Source organism: Sinocyclocheilus grahami, unplaced genomic scaffold (assembly GCF_001515645.1).
Source record: "Sinocyclocheilus grahami isolate Dianchi unplaced genomic scaffold, SAMN03320097.WGS_v1.1 scaffold407.1, whole genome shotgun sequence".
Lineage (NCBI taxonomy): Eukaryota > Metazoa > Chordata > Actinopteri > Cypriniformes > Cyprinidae > Sinocyclocheilus > Sinocyclocheilus grahami.
In genome coordinates this window covers 59,490-82,723 of record NW_015505586.1, presented here as the reverse complement: position 1 = coordinate 82,723, position 23,234 = coordinate 59,490, and the positions used below count along the sequence as shown (strand labels likewise).

Below are 23,234 nucleotides of genomic sequence, written 5' to 3'. Positions count from 1 at the left end.
AACAACATACAGATATCTTTAAGAATATAGACAGAACTATAACAAATGGTGAGATATTGAGCTGCTTCACTGTGACTTCTAAAATGAAAACAAACAGTGAAGATGTTGAACTGGAACATAAGATGTTTACTCAGGCTGTAACTTGTCGTTTACAATTTATTTCTCACATTGATTTAATTAACACATACGTTTTATTGTGAGTGGTAAGATAAAAATCATCTTTACATTTTGCGCATTAGTATTAAGAGAACTGAAAACCACAAGCAACAAAATTTCTGTGTGCGTGACTTAAGTAACACATGTCTTAAAAAAATTAAATATACAACAGAACTAAAACATAAGCACATTTAATCAAGGATAATATGTCAAAAATAACTTTAAAGATAACTTCACAACAATTAAAACACTGCTGTACCAAATCCTTTGATTATGAATTTAAATTATGTTAATTATAATTCATTATCTGTCCTGTAGACAGTAAGCAATATATGATCATTGGAAAAAATAAATATATATATATATTATAACTATATTGAGATTCCCAACATCTTCATTTGGTGCTTTTAACATGGTAAAGGCCAGTGTATAAAGCAGTTATTTGTGAATAATGGTTACACATTGTTAAAGATTTAATTGATTGTTACTTTCTCATGTTCATAATCATAGTGTTGTAGCAGGGCACAAAAGTAATTCATTACAACAAATCAAAATGTGCAGCAGACACCTCTAAAGCGGGACTTTATATAAAACTATGTATGTTTGATATGTAAACACTTACCAAAGACAGGGGATGTTTTTGGTTAATCAGTAATACTACAAGAAATGCTTTCCAAAATACCAGAATATTTTCTTTTTCAAGGAACAACACAAAAATGAACAAACTGCTCTTAAATATACTGAAACAGGAAAATCCTTCAATCCTAAAGCACAAATTTTTACAGACCTAAAGTCAAAAATAAATAATGAAAAGTAATGCAATAAATTGAGTGATCTCTGTTACAAGAGTTTATAGAACTCTTTTTAGTAGTAACACACTTTTGCAATGTCATATTTTTCTTCGTATCATGCTTGATTGTGACTATAAGATTTCAGAATAGAAATATGCAAAAGGCGAGGCTAGAGGAAGTGTCCTGTGTGCTGTAAACATTTAATACCGCTTGTATAAATTCATCACACCTTGAAATTGAAACTGATTTTTGTTCTCTTAAAGAAGCTCTGTATGCTAAGTAGAAATGTTTCAGAGGTACAGTGTGAAGTACTGTCTCCTTGAGTTTGGCAGCACTGTCTCACAGGGGATTGGCTTAAAGCTGGAGCAGAGTCACGCTTCAAAATGTAACGTTCACTACTCTGGCCTCAAACCATGGCTGAAATAACCGCTACTAATAAAGCAGTGACTGGGGTTAAAATATGGTTATCTAGGTCTAGATCTACCCTACAGCTATGCAAAACATGGAAAGCGGGATCTAGAGTCTCTCAAAGCAGATGGAGCAGAGCAGGAAGATGGCATACAGGAACATAAGCCCAAGGCCTAACCTCCGGTTCAGCCTCCAGTGGTTCAGGTGCACGCTCAGTACCTGTGCAAACAAGGACAGACAGAAAACAGGCCATGAGACAAAGATTACAAAATATGAACGAGCATAAACAGGAGATCAAGATAGAGTTCTCAAATAAGAAATTATCATCTTACAGTGAGAAAAACAGAAGCAAGGAGAAGAATCACTGAGTACAGCAGCCCCTTACTGTTAATGAAGACCTGGAGGAAGACCAAGAGAGAATGTTGCAAGAATCAAATGAATATTTTGGTGCCACTTGAATTTAGTACACAGAACCAGTGTCATTACCTTTAACTAAAATTAAAATAAAAACCAATGAAAACTAAAAAAAAAAAAAAATATATATATATATATATATATAAATATATATTTAAAGAAACTAATAAAACTGATTAAAAATTTGTACAAATTAAACTGAAATTAAAAAAGAAACTATAAAAAAATATAAAAAATAAAGGCTATTGCAAAATATTAATAAAATTACTGTAAGTATATCAATATTACAAAATATTCCATAAATAACACTAAAATTTGTGTTAATTAGACTTAAATAGGTTGAAGTTGAAGCACAAAAGTTAGAAAACTAAAATTTTAAGTGGGAGAACTTGCACAATTGGTGGCTGACTAAATACTTTTTTGCCCCACTGTAGATGCAATTAGGAATCATTGGTTAAGATTTATTTACATCAGAACAGCACAGCCCAGATGTTCGAATTTGTGCAACGCATTTCATGGACGACAGTCTTTTTAACCTAGAAGAAAAAAAAAGGGTAAAAAAAGACTTTGCTATGACAATCTGGCGCTTCTGAATCAGCGACTCTAAGTATGTTTTGTTATTAGTTTAAGTATTTGCTATTGACTGTTCAAATGCGGAGTTTTGCACAGCGCAGAGTAACGCGTCGTGTGTGTGTGTGTGTGTGTGTGTGAGGGGAACAGGGTCACATCACAGGAGAGTGAACTGCCTGTCAGAAATCATAGCACGTCAGCTGTCTTAACCGCGGCTTGTGTACTGCATCATCACTGTGTCTGTCACGCGACTCCGTTGCCCTTTCTGGCTTGAACTGATGGTAAAACTAACGACATTATTTACTGTCTTGATATTTACTTTGAAAGCTGAAGCTCGCGATTATGGTAAGGGGCGTTACATTTCCGACGCGTGTTTGTGGTGTTCGGCCAATCACAACGCACTGGGTCAGCTGGCCAATCAGAGCAGACTGCGCTTGTCAAAGGAGGGGGCTTTGTTGAAAACATCGTGTTTGCGAGCGGCGGGGCATAGAGGACCTACAATAATGTACAGTATTTGAAAATAATGTGTTTTTTGAACATTAAAGCATGTCAACATATTCTGTTACAACAAATACAGAAAACAATGATCTTTAAAATAGCATCATATGACCCCTTTAATATTTAAAAAACACTAATAAAACGTAAACTAAAATTAAAATAAAAAACAATGAAAAGTAAAATAAACAAAAAAAATTATAAATAAATAAATAATAATAATATTTAAAGAAACTAATAAAACAGATAAAAAATTTGTACAAATTAAAATGAAAACTATAAAAAATAAAGGCTAATACAAAATATTAATAGAATTACTGTAAGTATATAAATATGACTAAAATTTGTGTTAATTAGACTTAATTAGGTTAAAGTTGAAGCACAAAAGTTAGAAAACTAAAATAAAATAAATTAAACCAAAACTTAATATTTAAAAAACAATAATAAAACGTAAACTAAACGTAAAATAAAAACTATATAATTACAATCTATTACAATACAATATGGTGTGTTTACTTGGTCAATAAAAACATAGAAAGCAAAAATTAAAAGAAAAGAAGGGGATCTTATGAATTTTAAATGTTTTTTATATTGTTTGTTTTTTAAATTCATTTAATTTAGTTAATTTCTTGATTGATACACAATGATTAGAAAAATTATTGGAATACATCAGTGATCACTGTGACCAATCCCTAGTTAAAATAAATACAAACTCACCGTTGACCCATAATCAACCACTAGAGTGCGCAAAGCCCATGGGAAACCAAGACCCAGCAGAATGTCAAAGATGTTGCTGCCAATCGAGTTGGACACCGCCATGTCTCCCATACCTGCATCACCAGACACATTCATTCAACTCAACTTTACAAACACACTGATCTTTTAAATCTATATGTGTTCAGGAAAAGGAAGAGTAGGGTGATCTTAGCACCTTGACGGGCAACTATGAGACTTGCCATGCAGTCTGGGACACTGGTGCCAGCTGCTAGAAATGTAATACCCATGACAACATCTGGAATGTCTAGTGTAAAACTGATAATGGTGACCTGCAACAAAGATAATGTGTGTTAACAGCCCATCATATCATATACCGAGACATTCCCACATGACAATGAAGCATTGATCTCACCATCCACACCATGAGGTAGGAGAACACGGCAATCCAGAGTGTTGAGGCCACAAAGGTAACCATGAACCAGCGCTCCCAGCGAGGCAAAACACAGTTTGGGACAGAGTAGTACAGAAGGCAGCCTAAGGGCCATGACAACACCCACCTGACTTGTTCCCAGCGCCCCTCTGTGGATAAAAGTACTTAATTAAATCGTTACCTCACTTCATACTAGGCTCCTTAACACCACCTACAGGACAAAAACAGATTTCACATATATGTAAAAAGATACAAAAGCTTTCACTAGGGCGGTACCCTTTCAAAAAGGTATTAATAATATACTATTTATGTACTAATATGTACACTTAAGGAACTGATATGTACATTTAAAGTAAAGCGTATTGCCACAGGGACAGCTTTTGTACCTTTTTTATGTGAGTATACATACAAAATATCACCAACAGGACAAAGACAGGCGAATGATACTTGCATTCAGTATTCATGATCTCTCTCTCTTTTTTTGGCTTTTGTTATTCAAATGTTTCAAAGGTTTTCCTTTTGAGCTCTTCAAATTGCAATTTTCACTCTTAATGTCATCTTCAGTAAGATTTTCAATTGTTCAGCAGTGATTAAGTTAATTTGATTGCAAGCCGCATCAGCCCCGAGAGGTTTGAGAGCTCTCATCTCTTTTCTATAATCATAACACTAGTGCATGAATCTAAAATGCATGCCCCCATTACCTAGAAATGGCTCTCAGACTAATGGATTATGGTCCTTAAGGGGCAAAAAATGAGGGCCATTCTTCTAATCAGTATATGGAAAAAAATTGGAGACTGATGAACCACAAAAAAACTCAATGTGTTGTCCTGTTATTTTGAATAATGGTTTAATATCATGTTTTGGAACCATTTATAAACATATCCACTAGGGGTGGGAGACTTTATGCCCCTTATGATACAATTTGTTTTTGAATCAGAGAGTCCTAATCAAATTCTAAATTGATTCTGGATGAATCTAATTTTTCAGTAACAGCATAGAGGGGCACCAAGATTCCACATGTATACACACGCACACACACACACGGTTTTGCACATATACGATTATTGGAGTGAAAATACTATTTTAGTTTTTCTACTTCAAAGTTTTACATTAAATTCTGTGTGCTATTTGGTGTTTCTAAGCAATTCATTGTGACATTTATTAGAAATTTCTGAGTGAAAATTATTTCTACACTAATATTTTTTCAATGTATAAATGTATATATATAGGGCTGTCAATCGATTAAAATGTTTAATCTAATTAATCACATCCTTTTTCTGTGATTAATCGCACACTTCATGAAATTAAGCATAGACCATTTATCTTGTTTCAAATGTTTATTTTGTCATCATTTGCTATATCCAGCAAAGTAAACCAAAAGATTGAAGGGTGATTCTCAAAAATCTATATTTTCTGCAAGCTTTTTTCAAGATAAATTTACATGTTTCCCAAAAAGGACACTTAGAAACTCCAAAAGGACACCAAAGAACCAAATGATATAAGGAGCCCATATAAGCACATACGAAAGAAAAAAAATCAGAATTTTGTAGTATGTGTACAGTGCAACACCAAAGAGCTTTTTTATATTTTAGAGAAGCCAAGTTGCGATACCGAACAGGACCACATGGAGATGCCAAAAAAAACCTAAACCAATCGCCTGCTGACTGCATCTACTACAGTACACGGATCCATTCCGTATAACTAAACACAGCAACATAAACATGACAAATCAAAACATTATCGTGAATGTGTGTAGAAACAACGTGAATGTACGGAAATGTCTGTGCCTGTGCATAAATACAATGTGCGATCAGTGCATCAAGAGCACTCTTACACGCATTATTATAACGGACTCACGCGTGCTCACTATATGACTCCTGTACGCCACCGCAATCGTCTTTACCTTGATTGCAGTCTTCATCTATCAAAACTTTACTAGCGAGACTGGTTATCCAGTCGAGAAATGTAGTTTGCGTCTCATCTGGCCATACAGCAGTGGGATGTGTTGACAATCCGTTCAGTCTGTACTTCACACAGCGCGTGTGACATGTGAGGGCTCGCGCTCTTCAGAGACAATTACAGAATATGACAGAGCTCGTGTTTTAAAGCCAAACACACTGGAATGAATAATTCACTTAAAAGAGTCTCTATTCTCTCTGCAGTCTCTGATGTAATCAGCCTGGTTTCCTATATATTAGCGCTGTTTTGGACGGATTGTTTGAATGCATTCGCTTACTGGATCATTGGACTGAAAACTTTCCTGGAGTTTAGCAGCTTAAAATGGTCTAATCGCAAAGCAGAGAAGCAAAATTGGGTTAAAGGGTTAGAATAGAAATTGTGCTTTAGTAATTTTGCATTAATTGAATTAAATTATTTTAATGCGTTAAGGATTGTAAAATTAATCGCATGCGTTAACGTGTTAACGATGACAGCCTTAATATATATATATATGTATAATATTTTTTCAGTGTATGCATGCATATTATATATGTATATACATATATAAAAAACTTAATTTATTAAAAATTCCAGCAAATATTCCACAAACTCCAATGATGACCAGGATGTTGAAGACAGCTGATCCCACAATAGTTCCCACCCCCAGGTCTCCCTTGGTGATGAACACACCTGATATGAAGAGACAATTATTTATTGATGACTTATTTACAGCAACAACTTACTGAAAAACATTGCTAGAGGCCTGACCAATCAAAGATGTGAAAAGCTCGGGGGCGGAGCTGCCTGCTGCCATGAAAGTGGCACCTGCAACATCCTCACTGAGGTGCAGATTCTGAAATTACAAACTCCAGCTCAGAATATGCTCTGATATTTCACAGTAAGACATTCCTGCCAGTACGAACAAAGTACACTCACCTCACAGATTTTTTCCAGAGAGGGGACAAAGTAGACATCGCAGACAATAGCAAGGGCGTAGAACATGTAAACTGCCTGTGGTCACAAGAGCACACAGTATACAGTTCAGCAGAGATCCATTATTTAACCTTTACAAACACCAACTTTACAAGATAACAATAACAGTGCTTTCGAAAGACTGTACTGAATGAAGTCTTTCATTTTTAGTTATATCATTATTTTGAATTTTGCTACACATCCTTACAAGTAAACAAATGTTTATCTAATCAAATTACAATAATTCTAAGTGAAACTAGAAATCAAGTAAAAATAAAAAACTTATTCTAAAACCCTTAAAAATGCCAATTAAAAAAGGAAATGTACACTATCATTTAAAAGTTTGAGGTCTTTTTAAAATATTTTTTAACTCTTTTAAAACTCTATGATGGTCACCAAGGCTGGATTTATTTGATCAAAAACAGTTGGTTTGATGCTCAAGAAACACTTCATATTAATATTAATGTTGAAAACAGCTGCTTATTTATTTATTTTTTGTGCAAATCATATTACATACTGTATGTACATATACTATACAAAGTACAGTATTTATTTAAAACAGAAATCTTCTTTACAGTCACATCTGACTAATTTAATGTATTCTTGCTGAATAAAAATATTGATGTCTTTCAAAAAAAAAAAAATCTTACCCTAAACTTTTGATTGTTAGTGCACTTTGCATTATTTAGTCAGTCCCTGCATCATACAGTTCTCTATATATTTCTCACTGTACTGTGGTATACTTACACAAAACACATGCAGTAGAATTGCCCCATGCCTCCTCTGTCCCTTAGTGAAGATGTCCTCTGGAAATTCATGGATAGCTGAGTGGAAAAGTGAACATTTTTGTGAATAGAGGCAGGGGTTAAAAGACCACCAGAAATACAGAAACTATGCAATCTATAAAGCAAGGCTAACACTTTGCACACTTTCCCCTTCAAACACTAAGAGACAAACTTGACAGCTCTGGTGATAATAACATTTAGCACATTAATGCTTACATTAAAGGTCACATAAGATAAAGGTTTCACATCTGACAGCACAGTTGCTATTAAACCTCATTCTGTTTTACAAAGCATTTCTTATGGCCCTAAAAATGTGACTGACATGGTAAAATCTAACCACATATTCAGATGTATATTGTGGGAGGGAAAAAAATAAATATACAAACAAATAAACAAAAAAGGCAAAGCAAACTGTATTTAATCTGTGAGAACACTGCTCTATCTAGTGTTGTACTTTCTTACTTCACTGATGTAGTCCTTATCAAGGCAATGCGCTCCATTTAACTTAAGGTTGTTAAGAAGCTTTTGTCTATGGTAACTAAGTGGCAATTGAATTGACCAGCCTTTTAGCTAATCTGTAATAGTGCAGAGAGGCCAGGAAGAGTGGGCCTAGTTAAATCAGAGGACTGGTAATACTTTAGCCCACAGCTTCTTGAGATGCAATCAGCGTAAAGACAGTTCTTGCTTTGACTGCCTTAAAGAGGCCAGCTGTCTAATAAACAGCCATGAAATCAAGAGAAGAGGGAGGAAATGACACCCTTTTAAATGCACAGATTAATAACAATCACAGCCTTTCTGTTTTTAAACTTCTCTTGTATAGAATTTACATATAATTTGCTTATATTTAAATGCTACTTCACTAGATAATGTCAAATGCAATGGAAAATTTGTCTAAGCAATACTATTAAATCTGTTATCTTGATGCATAGCTGGAATCAATAGCTGCTCAGTTACATTTATGATTAAATTTACTTTGTAATGATTTGAAGAGCTTTTAGAGCATAACATTTTATTACATTTGTCCTCCAGAATCAATCTGCAATTTTTTCTCTGCATTAAAGTATGAAAAACAATTATCTTAAATGTGTTTTACATAATTAAAGTGAATCAGTGCAGTTTGAAAAATTTACACAATGTACAATTTACAATGTTATTGTAAAAATGTACAATTTAATTAGCATCACAGACTATATTATCATCAGGGGTTAAAGCAAAAAAAAAATCCTGAGCCTGAACTTTTTTCCGGGGTTTGGGGGGTTGTGGGGGTGGACAAATACATAGGGTTATTTGGCAAAAAAAAAAAAAAAAGACATTATTTGAAAATGATTTTCCCTGAAACTAACTAATAGCATATCTGCCCTTGCCATTAGCCCTTGACAGGCTCAGACTACAGATTATGGTAGGCTATTTGAAACAGCAATAACAGGAAAGGTTACTCACTATAATGCAAACACATGTAACATTTAGGATGCTTTTGATATCAAGTTTTGCTGGTTAGATTTGTCCTTGACAGGGTACAAGATGACCTACAATTTAAAACATTAAATTTCTTAAAGTGTTTTGTTCAAAATAAATAATAGTAAATTAAATACTAGGAATTTAATATAAAATAGGAAATATACAAAGACAGTTTACTACAGAAAACTACAGTTCAGTTTAATTAACAACAACAAAATAAAATGCTCCAAGAACTGGTAACTTAATTCCAGGACTTTCAAGGACTTTTCAAGCACTACTCTTTTGGTTTTCAAGGACTAGAATCAGATTTTGATCACTTATCAAAAAATATTGTTATTGTCTTTCAAATTCTAATATATAAACTAATAAAACAAATGGTACAAATAAAGTGCAGCACATGCAAAGAATGCAATGACTGTGGCAACTTTAACATTTGAAAGGATACTATGGCAAAGCTATCGCTTTCCTTATTCAAACTGATTTATGATTGGCCTGAAGAATGAAAGCTAGGCTAATGCTAATGTCATACACTTGGAAAATTATGAGCTATATCACCGCTTATCGACACTAGGGGTGTGACAATAAACTTAGTTCACAGATGAGACAAAATGCAGATACTTGGTTCAATAGAACGAGACAATGTTTTAATACTTTAAGAAATATTTGAATGACACAGGGCTCCAGACTAACATTTGAGAGCAGTGGCACCAGCGCCACTAAGTTCTACAGATGGTGGCACCAGGAGCAGATTTGGTAGCGCTGGGGGTGGTGTGCAGTATTAAAATATAGATAACTTAATCATAAAATTACTATTGTTTTGCATTAATAAGTGCAGTTACTAATAATATTACATGTCCGTTTCTTGTTTATTTTTCTTTTGTTTATTGTTTATACAGATTTGATAGTAAAGCACTAAGCTTGAGTTAAGATGCATTCACAATTTACTTTTATTAACAACACTTTGTGACTTTTCTTACTTCATGCACAAAAAAAGTGTAAAGAACTGACAAAATCTGATTTCTTGATGATTTGATATTTTATAATAGTGATTTTATAATTTCAAAATATAGAGGAAAAAGTATAAATGAATTGTGATTTGATTTTTTTTTTTTTTTTACATAGGCCTAAGTGTTTGTTTACCACAAAGTATGTTTTGGTCATCCCATTAAAAATAACATTCAAACTGGATCATTTTAGAGCTTTAAAGTGGAAAAAAGCTGTGTGAGATGCTTGAAAGTCATTGAAAAGTGCTTGAATTTCTCTCACAAAAGGTTGTACAAACCCTGAAATGAATGATGTAATGCATTCGACTATTTCTACCACAACACCATGGTTACAGTTAGCGTTACCGCTTCTGGTTTCCTGACGTATGACAGCGCTGTTTATAACAGAGAATTATGTGCAGAATTTGAATGATTTTCACTAGATCTCGCAGCAACCTTATCGTTGTGCGGCGAATTCAAACGCTTCTCAGTTCTCACTGGATCTCGCAGCACTGTGCATCTGTGCAGTAACAGTGTCGCGAAATCAACTTTGGCTCCCGAGTAAAGCTGTTCTGAGCTCGGACAAGTTTGTTTGCGTCGCGGTGCGAGCTGATGAACGGTCCGCGCTGCACAGCTGAAACGCGGTTTAGTATCGCTGTCGTTTCGTTTGCCGTTTGATGTTTCTCAAATGTAACAGAAATGGCAGCGCTTATGAGTTGGACAACCCGGTGGTCGCGCCAGTGTGACCGCACACAGAAATTAGTCACACCGGCAGAAAAAAATTTGGTCGCAGTCTGGAGCCCTGATGACAAAATATTTGTCTTTTAATTACAAAAAGTAGAACAATGCAGTTATATTTTGAAATGTTTTAACAAATCTAGGGCTTAACTAACAATTATTTTGATAATCAAGTAATCTACTGATTATTTTGACAAGTATGTTTTAGTAATACAAATAGAACTAAGTGAAAAACAGGCTTTAATATGACTATATTTATATATAAACTAACAATGAGGCAATAATAATTGGCTCAAATAAAGTATCAAAACCAACAACTGTTAAATACATAATGTAATATGCCTATATTATAACAAATATCTGCAGAGGGCGCCAACGGCCTGGTGATGTTTCATGTGATTCAATGACGTTTAAATCCATTTAATTTGCCATATGCAAAGTGAGAAACTTTTATTTTGAACTGGCCATCTACATTTATTTAGAAATATGTTGATCTATTCTGTGTTGGCATAGGTTTATAAATGACTTAAGTTACAAATTAAGTGAGATAACGCACAGTTTTCCCAGATGAACGTTAAGCAACCCAAACTCACCGCATATGCAGAGGAAGAGTTTAGCCCCTTTCACACATACAGTCTTCACTGGTAAATTGGGGAAGAGGTAATGGTTAGAGAGTCGGACTCGTAACCCAAAGGTTGCAGGTTCGAGTCTCGCACCGGCAGGGATTGTAGGTGGGGGGAGTGAATGTACAGCGCTCTCTCCCACCTTCAATACCATGACTGAGGTGCCCTTGAGCAAGGCACCGAACCCCCAACTGCTCCCCAACATTTACGCCGTAACGATGAGGCAATAATAATTGACTCCAACAACTGTTAAATACATAATGTAATATGCCTATATTATAACAAATATCTGCAGAGGGCGCCAACGGCCTGGTGATGTTTCATGTGATTCAATGACGTTTAAATCCATTTAATTTGCCATATGCAAAGTGAGAAACTTTTATTTTGAACTGGCCATCTACATTTATTTAGAAATATGTTGATCTATTCTGTGTTGGCATAGGTTTATAAATGACTTAAGTTACAACTTAAGTGAGATAACGCACAGTTTTCCCAGATGAACGTTAAGCAACTCAAACTCACCGCATATGCAGAGGAAGAGTTTAGCCCCTTTCACACATACAGTCTTCACTGGTAAATTGGGGAAGAGGTAATGGTTAGAGAGTCGGACTCGTAACCCAAAGGTTGCAGGTTCGAGTCTCGCACCGGCAGGGATTGTAGGTGGGGGGAGTGAATGTACAGCGCTCTCTCCCACCTTCAATACCATGACTGAGGTGCCCTTGAGCAAGGCACCGAACCCCCAACTGCTCCCCAACATTTACGCCGCAGCATAAATGGCTGCCCACTGCTCCGGGTGTGTGTGTGTGCACTTTGGATGGGATAAATGCAGAGCACTAATTCCGAGTGTGGGTCACCATACTTGGCCACATGTCACGTGCCGTTAAGAGATCATGTGTGAACAGGACCGTTACAAAACTACAGGTAAATTTGTTCTGCTAATCATATTGTTCTTATGGAGATGACGTGATTACTCTGAGCTGTTTACAAAGCTCCTGGTCAAAGATTTCCATCTAGAGGGGTGCCCAAACTCGGTCTTGGAGGGCCGGTGTCCTGCAGAGTTTAGCTCCAACTTGCCTCAACACACCTGCTGGGAAGTTTCTAGTATGCCTAGTAAGACCTTGATTAGCTTCAGGTGTGTTTAATTAGGGTTGGAGCTAAACTCTGCAGGACACCGGCCCTCCAAGACCGAGTTTGGGCACCCCTCTAGATGGAAATCTTTGACCATTGCGCCTCGCAGCTTTTTCAGAATGTGTCGCGCTCATCAGCTGCGACTCTGCAGATGGATACTACTATTATGTGCGTCTCATGTTTATAGGACCAAAAATGTCTAATTGGCTAATGTTAGTTTGGTTGAGAGTGAAAGCTGTGTTCCTCTCATACATTGGGAGGCGAACTCATTAACTCAAACGGGATATCAACAAGTTTTTTTATTTTTATTTTCCCGCAGCTAAACGCCACACACTGGAGATCCGGCACGGTGCCGGAGAACTTTAAGCCCTGTATCATGTATAGAAGTCAGAAAGGTGCAACCTACACAAGGGTTGTGGGACATTAGAACTGTCACAAGCTTTGATATATCAGTTAAATGAGAGAAATCTCTAATTTCTAAAGATAAGAAAGTGAGTGAGAAGGAGTGTGCATAAGGAAAAAAGAAAATAAATGAAAAAGAGAAACACCTCTTGCGATGAGTGATTTGTGTAATTGATTGAAGGAAAAAAGGGCATATGACATAACTCTCTAAAGTGGCACACTTTGAATGCTTAAAACAGACTATCCTCTGTTCTGAAATTGGGATTCTGTTGCTTAGTAACACAAGCCTCAAAGGGGGCTTGACTATGAAGAGGGCACCTGTCTGCATCATTTCACAGAATGAGGAGGCAGGGGGAAAGATAGCAAGATATGGAGAGATGTGATACAGACAGACAGGCGAATAATAAGAGAGAGAGAGAATTGCCCATGTTTTCACTCACCAGCTCTGGGTGTACTGGATGTCTGGTTCTCCTCTACAATCTGCTGGGTTAGTTTACGCCGGGCCCAAGTCAGGTCCGAATCCTCTTTGGAATGGGCTGTAAAAACACATAACACTTAGACCTTTATCTTTAGTGGGTCTTTAAGTTTTTTTTTGTGAAAGCTATTGGCACAAATTTAGCTACTCAAGACAGTTTATACCAAATATATATATATATATATATATATATATAAGATAAACTAACATTTTATATATAACCACAATTCAATACAGTGTAGCATCCAAAAGTCTGGTAAAAATGCTCTATTTTGCATTCTTTTCTAATTTAATGGACTTTTCTGTGTTTTGGACCCGCTGTATCAAACTTAAACTCTAACTTATTTAAAAATAGGCAAAAGATTGAGGCAATCAGAATGCTTCCTTCCCTCCTCTCAAGTTCCCATGGAAACCTGATCCAAAAGCTGTGATTAATGAGTGGTGTGGAACTGGATTTGAGCCCAGAGAGGGTGTGGTTTACCCAAGAACCAAATGGCAAAGATAGTTCTCATTTGCATATGCAAACTAATCAGTTCCAAATATAACTGCGATAGGCTAACTGCCTGCATATTAGAATATGTAGACAGAATGTAAACATGTAGACATTTAAAATTCAAGCGCGCACGACTGACACATAACAGGAAACTATATATTTGAAAATTACTTATTTTAATCATTCTTTTTTTTCAATGCTTAGTTGCCTGATCATTTTTTTGTGATCATCACCAAGTACAGAGCAGTCAATTGTCAATCACCTAGGTGTATCTACATCTATTTCATCTACAGTATACAGTTTGTTCGGTTTTTGCCATATCTGTAGATCCACATCTAAACCTGCATTGTTCTTGACATGGTGATGTTATGGTCTATTATTAAAGTGAAGCTCCAGTTACTAAAAAATTAACCCTCGTTTCATTCAGCTGCAGATTCCAATGGCATTTTTTAGGAGCTGCTTAACATTCAGACTCAGCCTCCCAGAGGAACTCATTAACACAGACAAAGCTGGAAAAGTTAAAGGCACTGTGAAAAGATCAAATTTTAAGCAACACAGAATGATGATGCAGAAGTAGGTCACATTGTACATGTTTGTACATATTTTTTTCCTCATCTCAGTCAGCATCCGTTTGTGCTTTTTGACAGGGTGTCGAAATGTCATCTCTGGTACAACTCATTCGGTAGTTGATATGTCTTGAGGTGTGACATGCTATACTCAATTATAAACAATTTTACTTTAACCTTTATTATATATCCAGCTTTTATCAGCTCATATTAATTGTGAGGTCAAATTTTTTTTAACCACACTTGTCAGACCACAAGTGGAGGCAAAAAGGTGATTAAAATGGTACAAAAATAAAAGGAAAAGGTGCAAATTTGAAGCCCATGGACGTGTTATGCATCAACTAACCGTCCTTACCCAGCTAACAATTTTTGGTTCCAAGAATGTTCTGTTTTATGGTTTGTTTTTGGTTAGCCGGGAAAGTTTATTTAACTGAAATAGAATGTTAGTTTTTGGTTTGCAGAATGTTCCCATAACATTATTCTAACATTCCCGTAACGTTACTCTAACGTTCCCAGAACGTTATTCTAACATTACTCTAACGCTCCCCTAACATTATTATAACGTTCCCAGAATGTTATAAGAAGTATTTGGTTCCCAAAAATATAACCAAATGGGAACGTTAGGGGAACGTTCTGTGTTTGCTGGGCAGTCGTCTAAAAATTATCATAATTTATAATCAGACTTTCTTCTATTTTACCAAATAGAAAATATTTTGAAGAATTTTGGGGTTCAAACAATATTGGATCCCACTGACATTTCTAAAAAAAATAATAATAATAATAATATAAAATAATAATAATAAGAAGAAGAAGAAGAAGAAGAAGAAGAAAAAAATAACGGACACATTCTTAAAAATATATTTTTTGTCCATGTTTAGAATGACAAGAGGATGAGTAAATGATGACAGAATTTTCATTTTTGCATGGATTATCCATTGAATTCATATATATTGAATTCAGGTATATGACCTTATATTCATTTAGATGTCATAAAAAGCCATTTGAAGTATCTAAGTACTGCAGGTAAGAACCTTAATTACAACAAAATGTATCTCTAAAAAGGCAATGTGATTAAATGGACTTAGCTGAACAGATCTTCTCTAATGTCTGAAGAACTTCTAAACCCCTGCTGATTTAACCCTTGAACCTCTGGAGACGAGTAATAGCCTAGTGAAGACCCAAGACACAGGTGTGATGTCCAGGTAACAATGCTCTAGAGGTTCCGGGGAGGTCAGTGTGAAATATGTCAGGCTGAAGCAGCTGTCACAGTCATGCCCTTTAGAGACAGCCAATTATGTGCCTGCCATGGTCTGCCACCCTTGCAGTTCACTTAGTCCCTGCTGTTCCTCCACTACTGCTTTTGGGGTTTTAGCGCGTGATGCTTTAAAATCAATGACATGAAGAAATTGAGTAATCATGTTCTATGTAATTAGTATTATGTTGATTGTAAGTGCGCAAACGCTTCCATTACTTTTAAGGGGATAAACATTTTTAGTACATTTCTGACAATGAACAATCTGTTTGCAAACGAATTGTAACAGACATCTAGGATTTTTTTTTTAAACACATTTTTTTTCTTATGTAAATGTGTAATAAAGTGACAAATATACCAGTGGCCTACTTATATATCACCCTGGACCACAAAACCAGTCATAAGGGTAAATTTTTTTTAGATTGAGATGTATGTTATTTGTATTTGTATTTGATTTCATTTGATGTATGGTTTGTTAGGACAATATTTGGCTGAGATACAACTATTTGAAAATCTGGAATCTGAGGGTGCAAAAAAAATCGAAATATTGAGAAATCGCTTTTAAAGTTGTCCAAATTAAGTTCTTAGCGATCCATATTACTAATCAAAAATTAAGTTTAGCTGTATTTTCGGTAGGAAATTTACTAAATATCTTAATGGAACATGATTTACTTAATATCCTAATGATTTTCGGCATAAAAGAAAAATCGATCATTTTGAGCCATACAATGTATTATTGGCTATTGCTACAAATATGCCTGTGCTACTTATGACTGGTTCTGTGGTCCAGGGTCACATATTTTGTCGAAGTATCGCTCAATGTTTTCTAAAAGAATGCGCGGGAGCGGCGAGCTGTTGCTATGGTTACCTCGCTGGCCATAGACTGTATAAAAACATTTTTTGACTGAGGGCGTCTATTTTGTGCTGCCTGATTACTTAAAATTCAACTTTTTTGCGTAATGAATGTTTTTTAAAAGGGTTTAAATCGTATTTAATAGGTTAAAAAAAAAAAAAAAGACTATTTTTGAGAGACCCCAAACATTTTGGTTTGACATTTTTTTTGGGGGGGGCACTCCCGCAATTCCCACCCTGTTCTTGATTCCTAGTGGGTCTTATAATTTGGTTTGATCATGCACACTATTATTGCTGCTCATGTGGTTGATTCACCATATTGCATGAAAGAAACGCATTAATATAATAGAAACTCGTCAATTAATCACGAATGCTCACGACAGTGAAAAACACTCAAAAGGATGTTCACGCACATACAATACATATATATATTTATACATGTATATATATATATATATATATATATACACATCTGTATTAGCAGCGTAAAGACTTTTTAATGAATAAACGCACCTGTTACATGAAGAATTTGAGCGAAGCAGGCGACGGCGATGAGCCCGACAGCACATATGAAGAGCCGATAGAAGAGCCGCTGCCGTCTGGATGCCAATACCGCCTTCATCCCTCCACCACACCTCTCAAAACATGTCCATCCAAGAGAGAAGCCCTCTTCTTTCATTCACACCGCCTATTTTGGCCTTTCTTTTCAACATACGGCGGACTAGCTTGCTTAAATTCAGCCATACGCCTGTCACCTCAGCATCCTATCGCTTCAATAAAGATACACTATCATCTTTCACTTAACGATATTTACCCCTTCCTTGATATTTAGTAATATCTAGATACAACGAAAATATCTTAAACTGTCACAGAGCGCGAAATTTTTCAAACGTTTTCACATATTGTCTCAGCTTCTAAGCATTCTAATCACATCCTCCTCCATCTCCATCTGTGTCCCTCTTGCTCGCGCTCTCTCCTCCCTCCACAAGGCGCTGGACTCCGTCACTGAGGGTGTTTCCCAGGCTCACAACTGCGCCCTCATGCAGGGTTCACCATAATAACAACACCCTTATCCAGGGTAAATCAGCCCAGCGCAGTGGTTCAAGGCTAGATACACCGACCTCAAAAGTAATTAGGATACTTTCCACGAAAGGGATACAAAATGGGGTGAGCAACTCTTAAAATGACTATTTTTAACCTCAGGAGTAGGAGCAGTAGTACTAGTACAACTCTAATGTAGCCTAAGTGATGCAATTTCTGCATTGCATTCAATCGACACTAAACTCAATTAAATAGACATGTAAAAAAAAATGAACGGTAATAAGTAATAGCTGAAAATAACTGAAATTATGTTTTGTAGTTATTGATTCATTTATAGGTAAAAAAAATGTTTTCTGACAATAATTTTGGTAAAAGGGTTGAAACTTCATGAAGACTAATTTGATCTAATTGAGAGACCAAGACTGATTGTTGTTTGACATGTAAAGGAATAGTCCACCCAAAAAGGAAAATCCACACATCTTTTTGATTCACTAGATGTTAATTGATGGACTGGAGTCGTGTGGATTATTGTGATGTTTTTAACAGCTGTTTGGATTCTGATGACACCCATTCACTGGAGAGGATCCATTGGTGAGCAAGTGATGCTAAATTGACCAAAATCTGTTCTGGTGAAAAAACAGATTCATCTATATTGAATGGCCTGAAATGGAGTACATTTTCAGCAAATTTTCATTTCTGGGTGATCCTTTAAGACATATAAAAATAAATATCACTGCATTAGATAGCAAACAATAAAACCAAATGGCATTTATTTTAAAGAAATATAACATATGCATTGGTACTGATTCAAAATAACAAATATTAGACTTAAGATAAACAATATTCAGTTCCATACAATAAAAAAATGTTGTGTTTTATTACAAAGGACAAAAGAAAATGACAGCTTGGCATGTAGCACATTCACATTTGTTTGAACGGATTATTTGGCACATTAATGACTGTAAAAAAAAAAAGAAAGAAAAAAGTAAAACAATTCACTCAGAAAAAAATACTCCCCCTTGCAAAAAATTGTTTGCTTCACAAAAGCAAATATTACCCAATAGAACAAGAAAAAAATGCATAATAAAATATTTACTTTACATAAACCAAATTAACACCAAACTAAAACTTTAAGACTGCTGATGAGCAAAAACAATTGTAAAGTGAAATCAGAAATCAGCATGTCTTGTTGGTTCTTCAGATAAAAAATAGCTGGTAAGAGCTGCTAATTGTTTGGTGTGAGCACAGCATGCAGTCGCTGCTTCAGGCTCAACAACATGCCATTCTGCATCAGCTGGGCCAATGTATTAAAATTGCAATGAGAAAATATCTATCATTGCACACCCTACTTCGTGGGCTCTAGTGAACCTGTCACCTTGAAGTTTATGCCATCTCCAGGCAGTGGGGAAGGTATCAAAGGACAGAGCCAGCAGATGTACCAGTACTTGCCCAAGCATTCCCTGATGTTAGCCAGTGCTCCTAGGTTGTAAGGCTGCCGTGTGGAGTACCACTCACGTGTGGTCTGTCCCCTCAGCATCACAGCCACATGAAAGAAGAGGAATGCCGCAACCAATAGGAAGCCCAGTACACAAGTGTCAGCAATGAATGCAAAGGCAAATGCTTGTGCCGTCACCTGTCCTGTTATTGGGAAAAAACAGATGTTAATTGTTACTTGTTTGACAATTTAAAAGGGGGTCATATAATACATTTAAGTATAATTACATTTTTCCCCAACCATTTTCCCCAACCTTTATGGCCCTTAGAACTTAACATTTTTTGTTGTAGGTGCACCTATTTAAAAATGCGAGGTCAGTAAGACCTTTTTCATTAAATATTAAAATTTTCTATTGAAAAATTGTTAAAAATGTAATTTGTTCCTGTGACTGCAAAGCTAACTTTGTAGTAAAATGTAGAACATTTTTTACTTTAAAAAATGTAGTAAACCGTGTGGAGTACCACTCACGTGTGGTCTGTCCCCTCAGCATCACAGCCACATGAAAGAAGAGGAATGCCGCAACCAATAGGAAGCCCAGTACACAAGTGTCAGCAATGAATGCAAAGGCAAATGCTTGTGCCGTCACCTGTCCTGTTATTGGGAAAAAACAGATGTTAATTGTTACTTGTTTGACAATTTAAAAGGGGGTCATATAATACATTTAAGTATAATTACATTTTTCCCCAACCATTTTCCCCAACCTTTATGGCCCTTAGAACTTAACATTTTTTGTTGTAGGTGCACCTATTTAAAAATGCGAGGTCAGTAAGACCTTTTTCATTAAATATTAAAATTTTCTATTGAAAAATTGTTAAAAATTTAATTTGTTCCTGTGACTGCAAAGCTAACTTTGTAGTAAAATGTAGAACATTTTTTACTTTTTAGTAGCCATAACTCCAGTCTTCAGTGTCACATGATCCTTCAGAAATCATTCTAATATGCTAATTTGCTGCTTAAAAAGATTGATTATTATTATTATGTTGAAAACAGTTTATTTAAAATAGAAATGTTTTGCTATATTATAAATGTCTTTACTGTTTTGATCAATTTAATGCATCCTTGCTGAATAGAAATATTAAATAATTTCTAAATAAATAAATAACATTTTCCCAATTCCAAAGTTTATAAAGTCATTCTTGCATTTTTTAAATATCCTCATTTATGTTATTTACAATTACGGATTAAGCAGATGCGTTTATGCAAGCAACTTATAAATGAAGAATATCAAAAATGTTGGCCAAGATAATATTACCATGTTGGAATATTAAATTCGACAACAATACTCTGTTTAATACACTACAGATAGTATTTAGGCATCACAATATAGTATTAAACATTTTTACAAATGAAATATATGAAGCCAACAAAGCACCAGTCTTTGAAACTCTGTCTGTCACCAGTCTTTGATGGCCTCAGACCATCCTTATTGTTGAGCCTTTGAGTATTTTGAAAGTTTTGAGTAAGAAAATCTACAGTTTTATTTCCACAGCACACTCAACTCTCATTTCAAAAGATGGAGGAAAATTTCATTTTCTCAGAGCAGACTCTGATTAGAAATCTCATACTTACCAGAGACGAGCATTATCCAGGGCACAAGCAAAAGCATGATGCTGTGAAATGTCACACCCTCCTTCAGGATGACAATGAATACCTCAGCATTCATGACTACTGCATAAAGCAGCCCTGCCCACATGAAGAGCAGACAGGTCAGGAAATACCGGTAATTGTGGAAACCGACACACTGGCCAAAAAACACACAGTGGTGATCACGCCGCAGTACACACACGTTGCAGTCATAGCAGTGTGAGCATCGTGGAGGAGTGTGTGTCTCACAGTTGTAACAATACCTGTCATAAAATATGGTTTACTGAGCCTTCTTTTATTCACAAATAGCACAAAAGCTCAAACAGAGATTTAAGAGCTCAAATAAGTGATAAATAAACACTGTACAATCAAAAAAACCAATTACCTCCACCCTTGACCCAATGCATCCCCTCCAAGAAACACTCCTCGAATACTTGGGTTAGTTTTGACAAACAACGATGCATTCCAAGTTATATTTCCCAACATGAAGTACTGAGCGAAGAGATGCATGGCCTTCCACATGGTGGACCACTCAGTCTTCTTCTGTTCTGGCTCAAGGGGAGCCTCCACCAACACCAGGTAACTGACCTCGGCAGTGATGGAGAACACCAGCACGGCGTTCAGAACGATAGGCAGATGACGACCGGATGACTCCACCTTACACCATAGTCTACTCATGAACCTTGCCATGTTCTCAGCTTTAAATCATCCGCTGCGTGAGACTCTACCTGCAAAGCCACTCGATTCACGTTTGCTCGAATCTGAACACAAAAACAAAAAAAAATGGCCAATTGAGAGAGGCATTAAAAATCCTTCATTAAAAAGTTTCATTACACGACATTTATTGAAGCTGCAACAAATAGAAAGATCTGAAACTAGTAATGAATGGGACACTTCTAACTCTGTCTCTGACTAAAAACAATTGAATGTTCCAGTCACATTGACGGCAGCTATCGATTAGAAACTATAAAATGCTAGGACGATTTATTTTTATTAATTCATACCGACCTGTCATTCCATTAAAAATATCTTTCTGACGATAAATGCGGAACAAACAATACTTCTTCTTCTTCTTTGGTGTATATTGGCGGTCGGCAACCTAACTGACTGGTGCATTACCGCCACCTACTGGAATAAAGTATCTGGGGGTATCTGAATAGCAAACTGTTGAGCTGTATTTCAGATTACACAACCCTTCATTCTCTGCTTTTATATCTCCTATCCATCCAAAACTATTATGTTCTTCTAAATTAATCCAATAGGTTAACATAAGTTTAAGTCTCCTTATGCATAAAGGCATCTCTCCTGGAACAAACGATACACTGCTGGCTGCTGTCTTTAACAATGAGCTGGTGCTGCAGGCTAACATTTGGCACTGACAGGTCTGTGTTGCACCTAAAACAGTCCTTCTAACACAAATGACACTGTACAAGAGTTCCACACATAAATAAGGGGGTTGTACAGAAACACCGTACAAATGAGAGAATGAATGAATGAATGAATGTGTTATATATTATTAAATGTCACCGTATCTGACTGACTACTGTGCAAATATATTTTAAAAAGACAAATATTGTACAAAGGCAATAATATCAAAATCACATTTATGAATAAATAAAATACGAGGTGGAAAATACACTCTATTTACTATTTGAATAAATATGAGCTTTTAGAGTTCCACTGAGCAAATCATGCAGAACACTGCATCTAGCATTTCAGTGTCCTTCTGAGAACTGGACTGCTTGACAAGCAATACAGGGGGGCTAGTTGTCACAAGTTTGATTCCAGTGAGTTTTTCTTAGTTAATGTAAGCATTGTCTTCAGTTGTCTATTCAAAAAATAAATAAAAGTGATGTTGGAATTTTAGTTTGAAGAACAGATGTCAGAAAATGTATTCTAATTTAAGAATAATCCTCGATATGTGACGATGGGACAGCAGTGGTATCTGTGAAATAATCGAAGGTTGTAAAATAACGTGAAAAGCCTTGGGGTAATCTTTAAATACAGACTACCACGATTTTCCTTTGACCACCCCTTTCATTTTGACCCCCTTTCGTAAAGAATAATCCCTAATCTCATAATCCACACTGCTGGCTGATGAGAGAGCAGACTGCCATTCAGAGCGAGTTTAACATGACTTCCTTTACAAAGGCTGAGGAGGAGCACCATGACAATCACCAAAGCAAGGCATACGAGAAGCTACAACACAAGTGAGTGCTCGTGTGATGATCAGTTACCCAGTCCCAGATTTGTTTAAACATATGTCGGAATTATTTTCCTCAGTTATTATTTTACTTAAGTTTTCTATTTAGTATAATTTAGTTTGTGATGTCGAGGTGTGGTGGTGTACATTGCAATGATATTGTACAGTGAATCCTGATTTAATTGTGTTAATGTTCTCCCGTACCGTTAAAACACAGGAGAGGGCGCTATTGTCTGTCCACAAGGGTTGTGTGTATATATATATA

The 23,234-nt window shown here is 35.9% G+C and overlaps 2 protein-coding genes across 3 annotated transcripts; both read right to left on the bottom strand.

Annotated features, from left to right (window-relative positions):
• Positions 1-529: 529 nt before the first annotated feature.
• Positions 530-17,620, bottom strand: LOC107550724 (sodium/potassium/calcium exchanger 3-like). Its single transcript, XM_016232087.1, has 11 exons — positions 17,160-17,620; positions 13,449-13,544; positions 7,639-7,715; positions 6,856-6,930; positions 6,688-6,772; positions 6,515-6,609; positions 3,964-4,128; positions 3,766-3,880; positions 3,552-3,664; positions 1,688-1,753; positions 530-1,574 (listed from the first exon to the last, which is right to left on the bottom strand). Exons 1-11 carry the CDS (start codon positions 17,323-17,325, stop codon positions 1,464-1,466), a joined length of 1,164 nt encoding a protein of 387 aa, XP_016087573.1. The 5' UTR covers positions 17,326-17,620; the 3' UTR covers positions 530-1,463.
• Positions 17,621-18,531: 911 nt separating this feature from the next.
• On the bottom strand, positions 18,532-21,856 carry LOC107550739 (probable palmitoyltransferase ZDHHC24). 2 transcript variants are annotated; one of them, XM_016232102.1, is made up of 5 exons: positions 21,775-21,856; positions 21,152-21,527; positions 20,752-21,029; positions 19,644-19,773; positions 18,532-19,195 (listed from the first exon to the last, which is right to left on the bottom strand). In XM_016232102.1, exons 2-5 carry the CDS (start codon positions 21,454-21,456, stop codon positions 19,033-19,035), a joined length of 876 nt encoding a protein of 291 aa, XP_016087588.1. In that variant the 5' UTR covers positions 21,457-21,527; positions 21,775-21,856; the 3' UTR covers positions 18,532-19,032. The 2 variants fall into 2 exon arrangements, with proteins under 2 accessions (XP_016087588.1, XP_016087589.1); XM_016232103.1 differs by lacking the exon at positions 19,644-19,773 and having other exon boundaries at positions 18,532-19,325.
• Between the last annotated feature and the right edge of the window lie 1,378 nt (positions 21,857-23,234).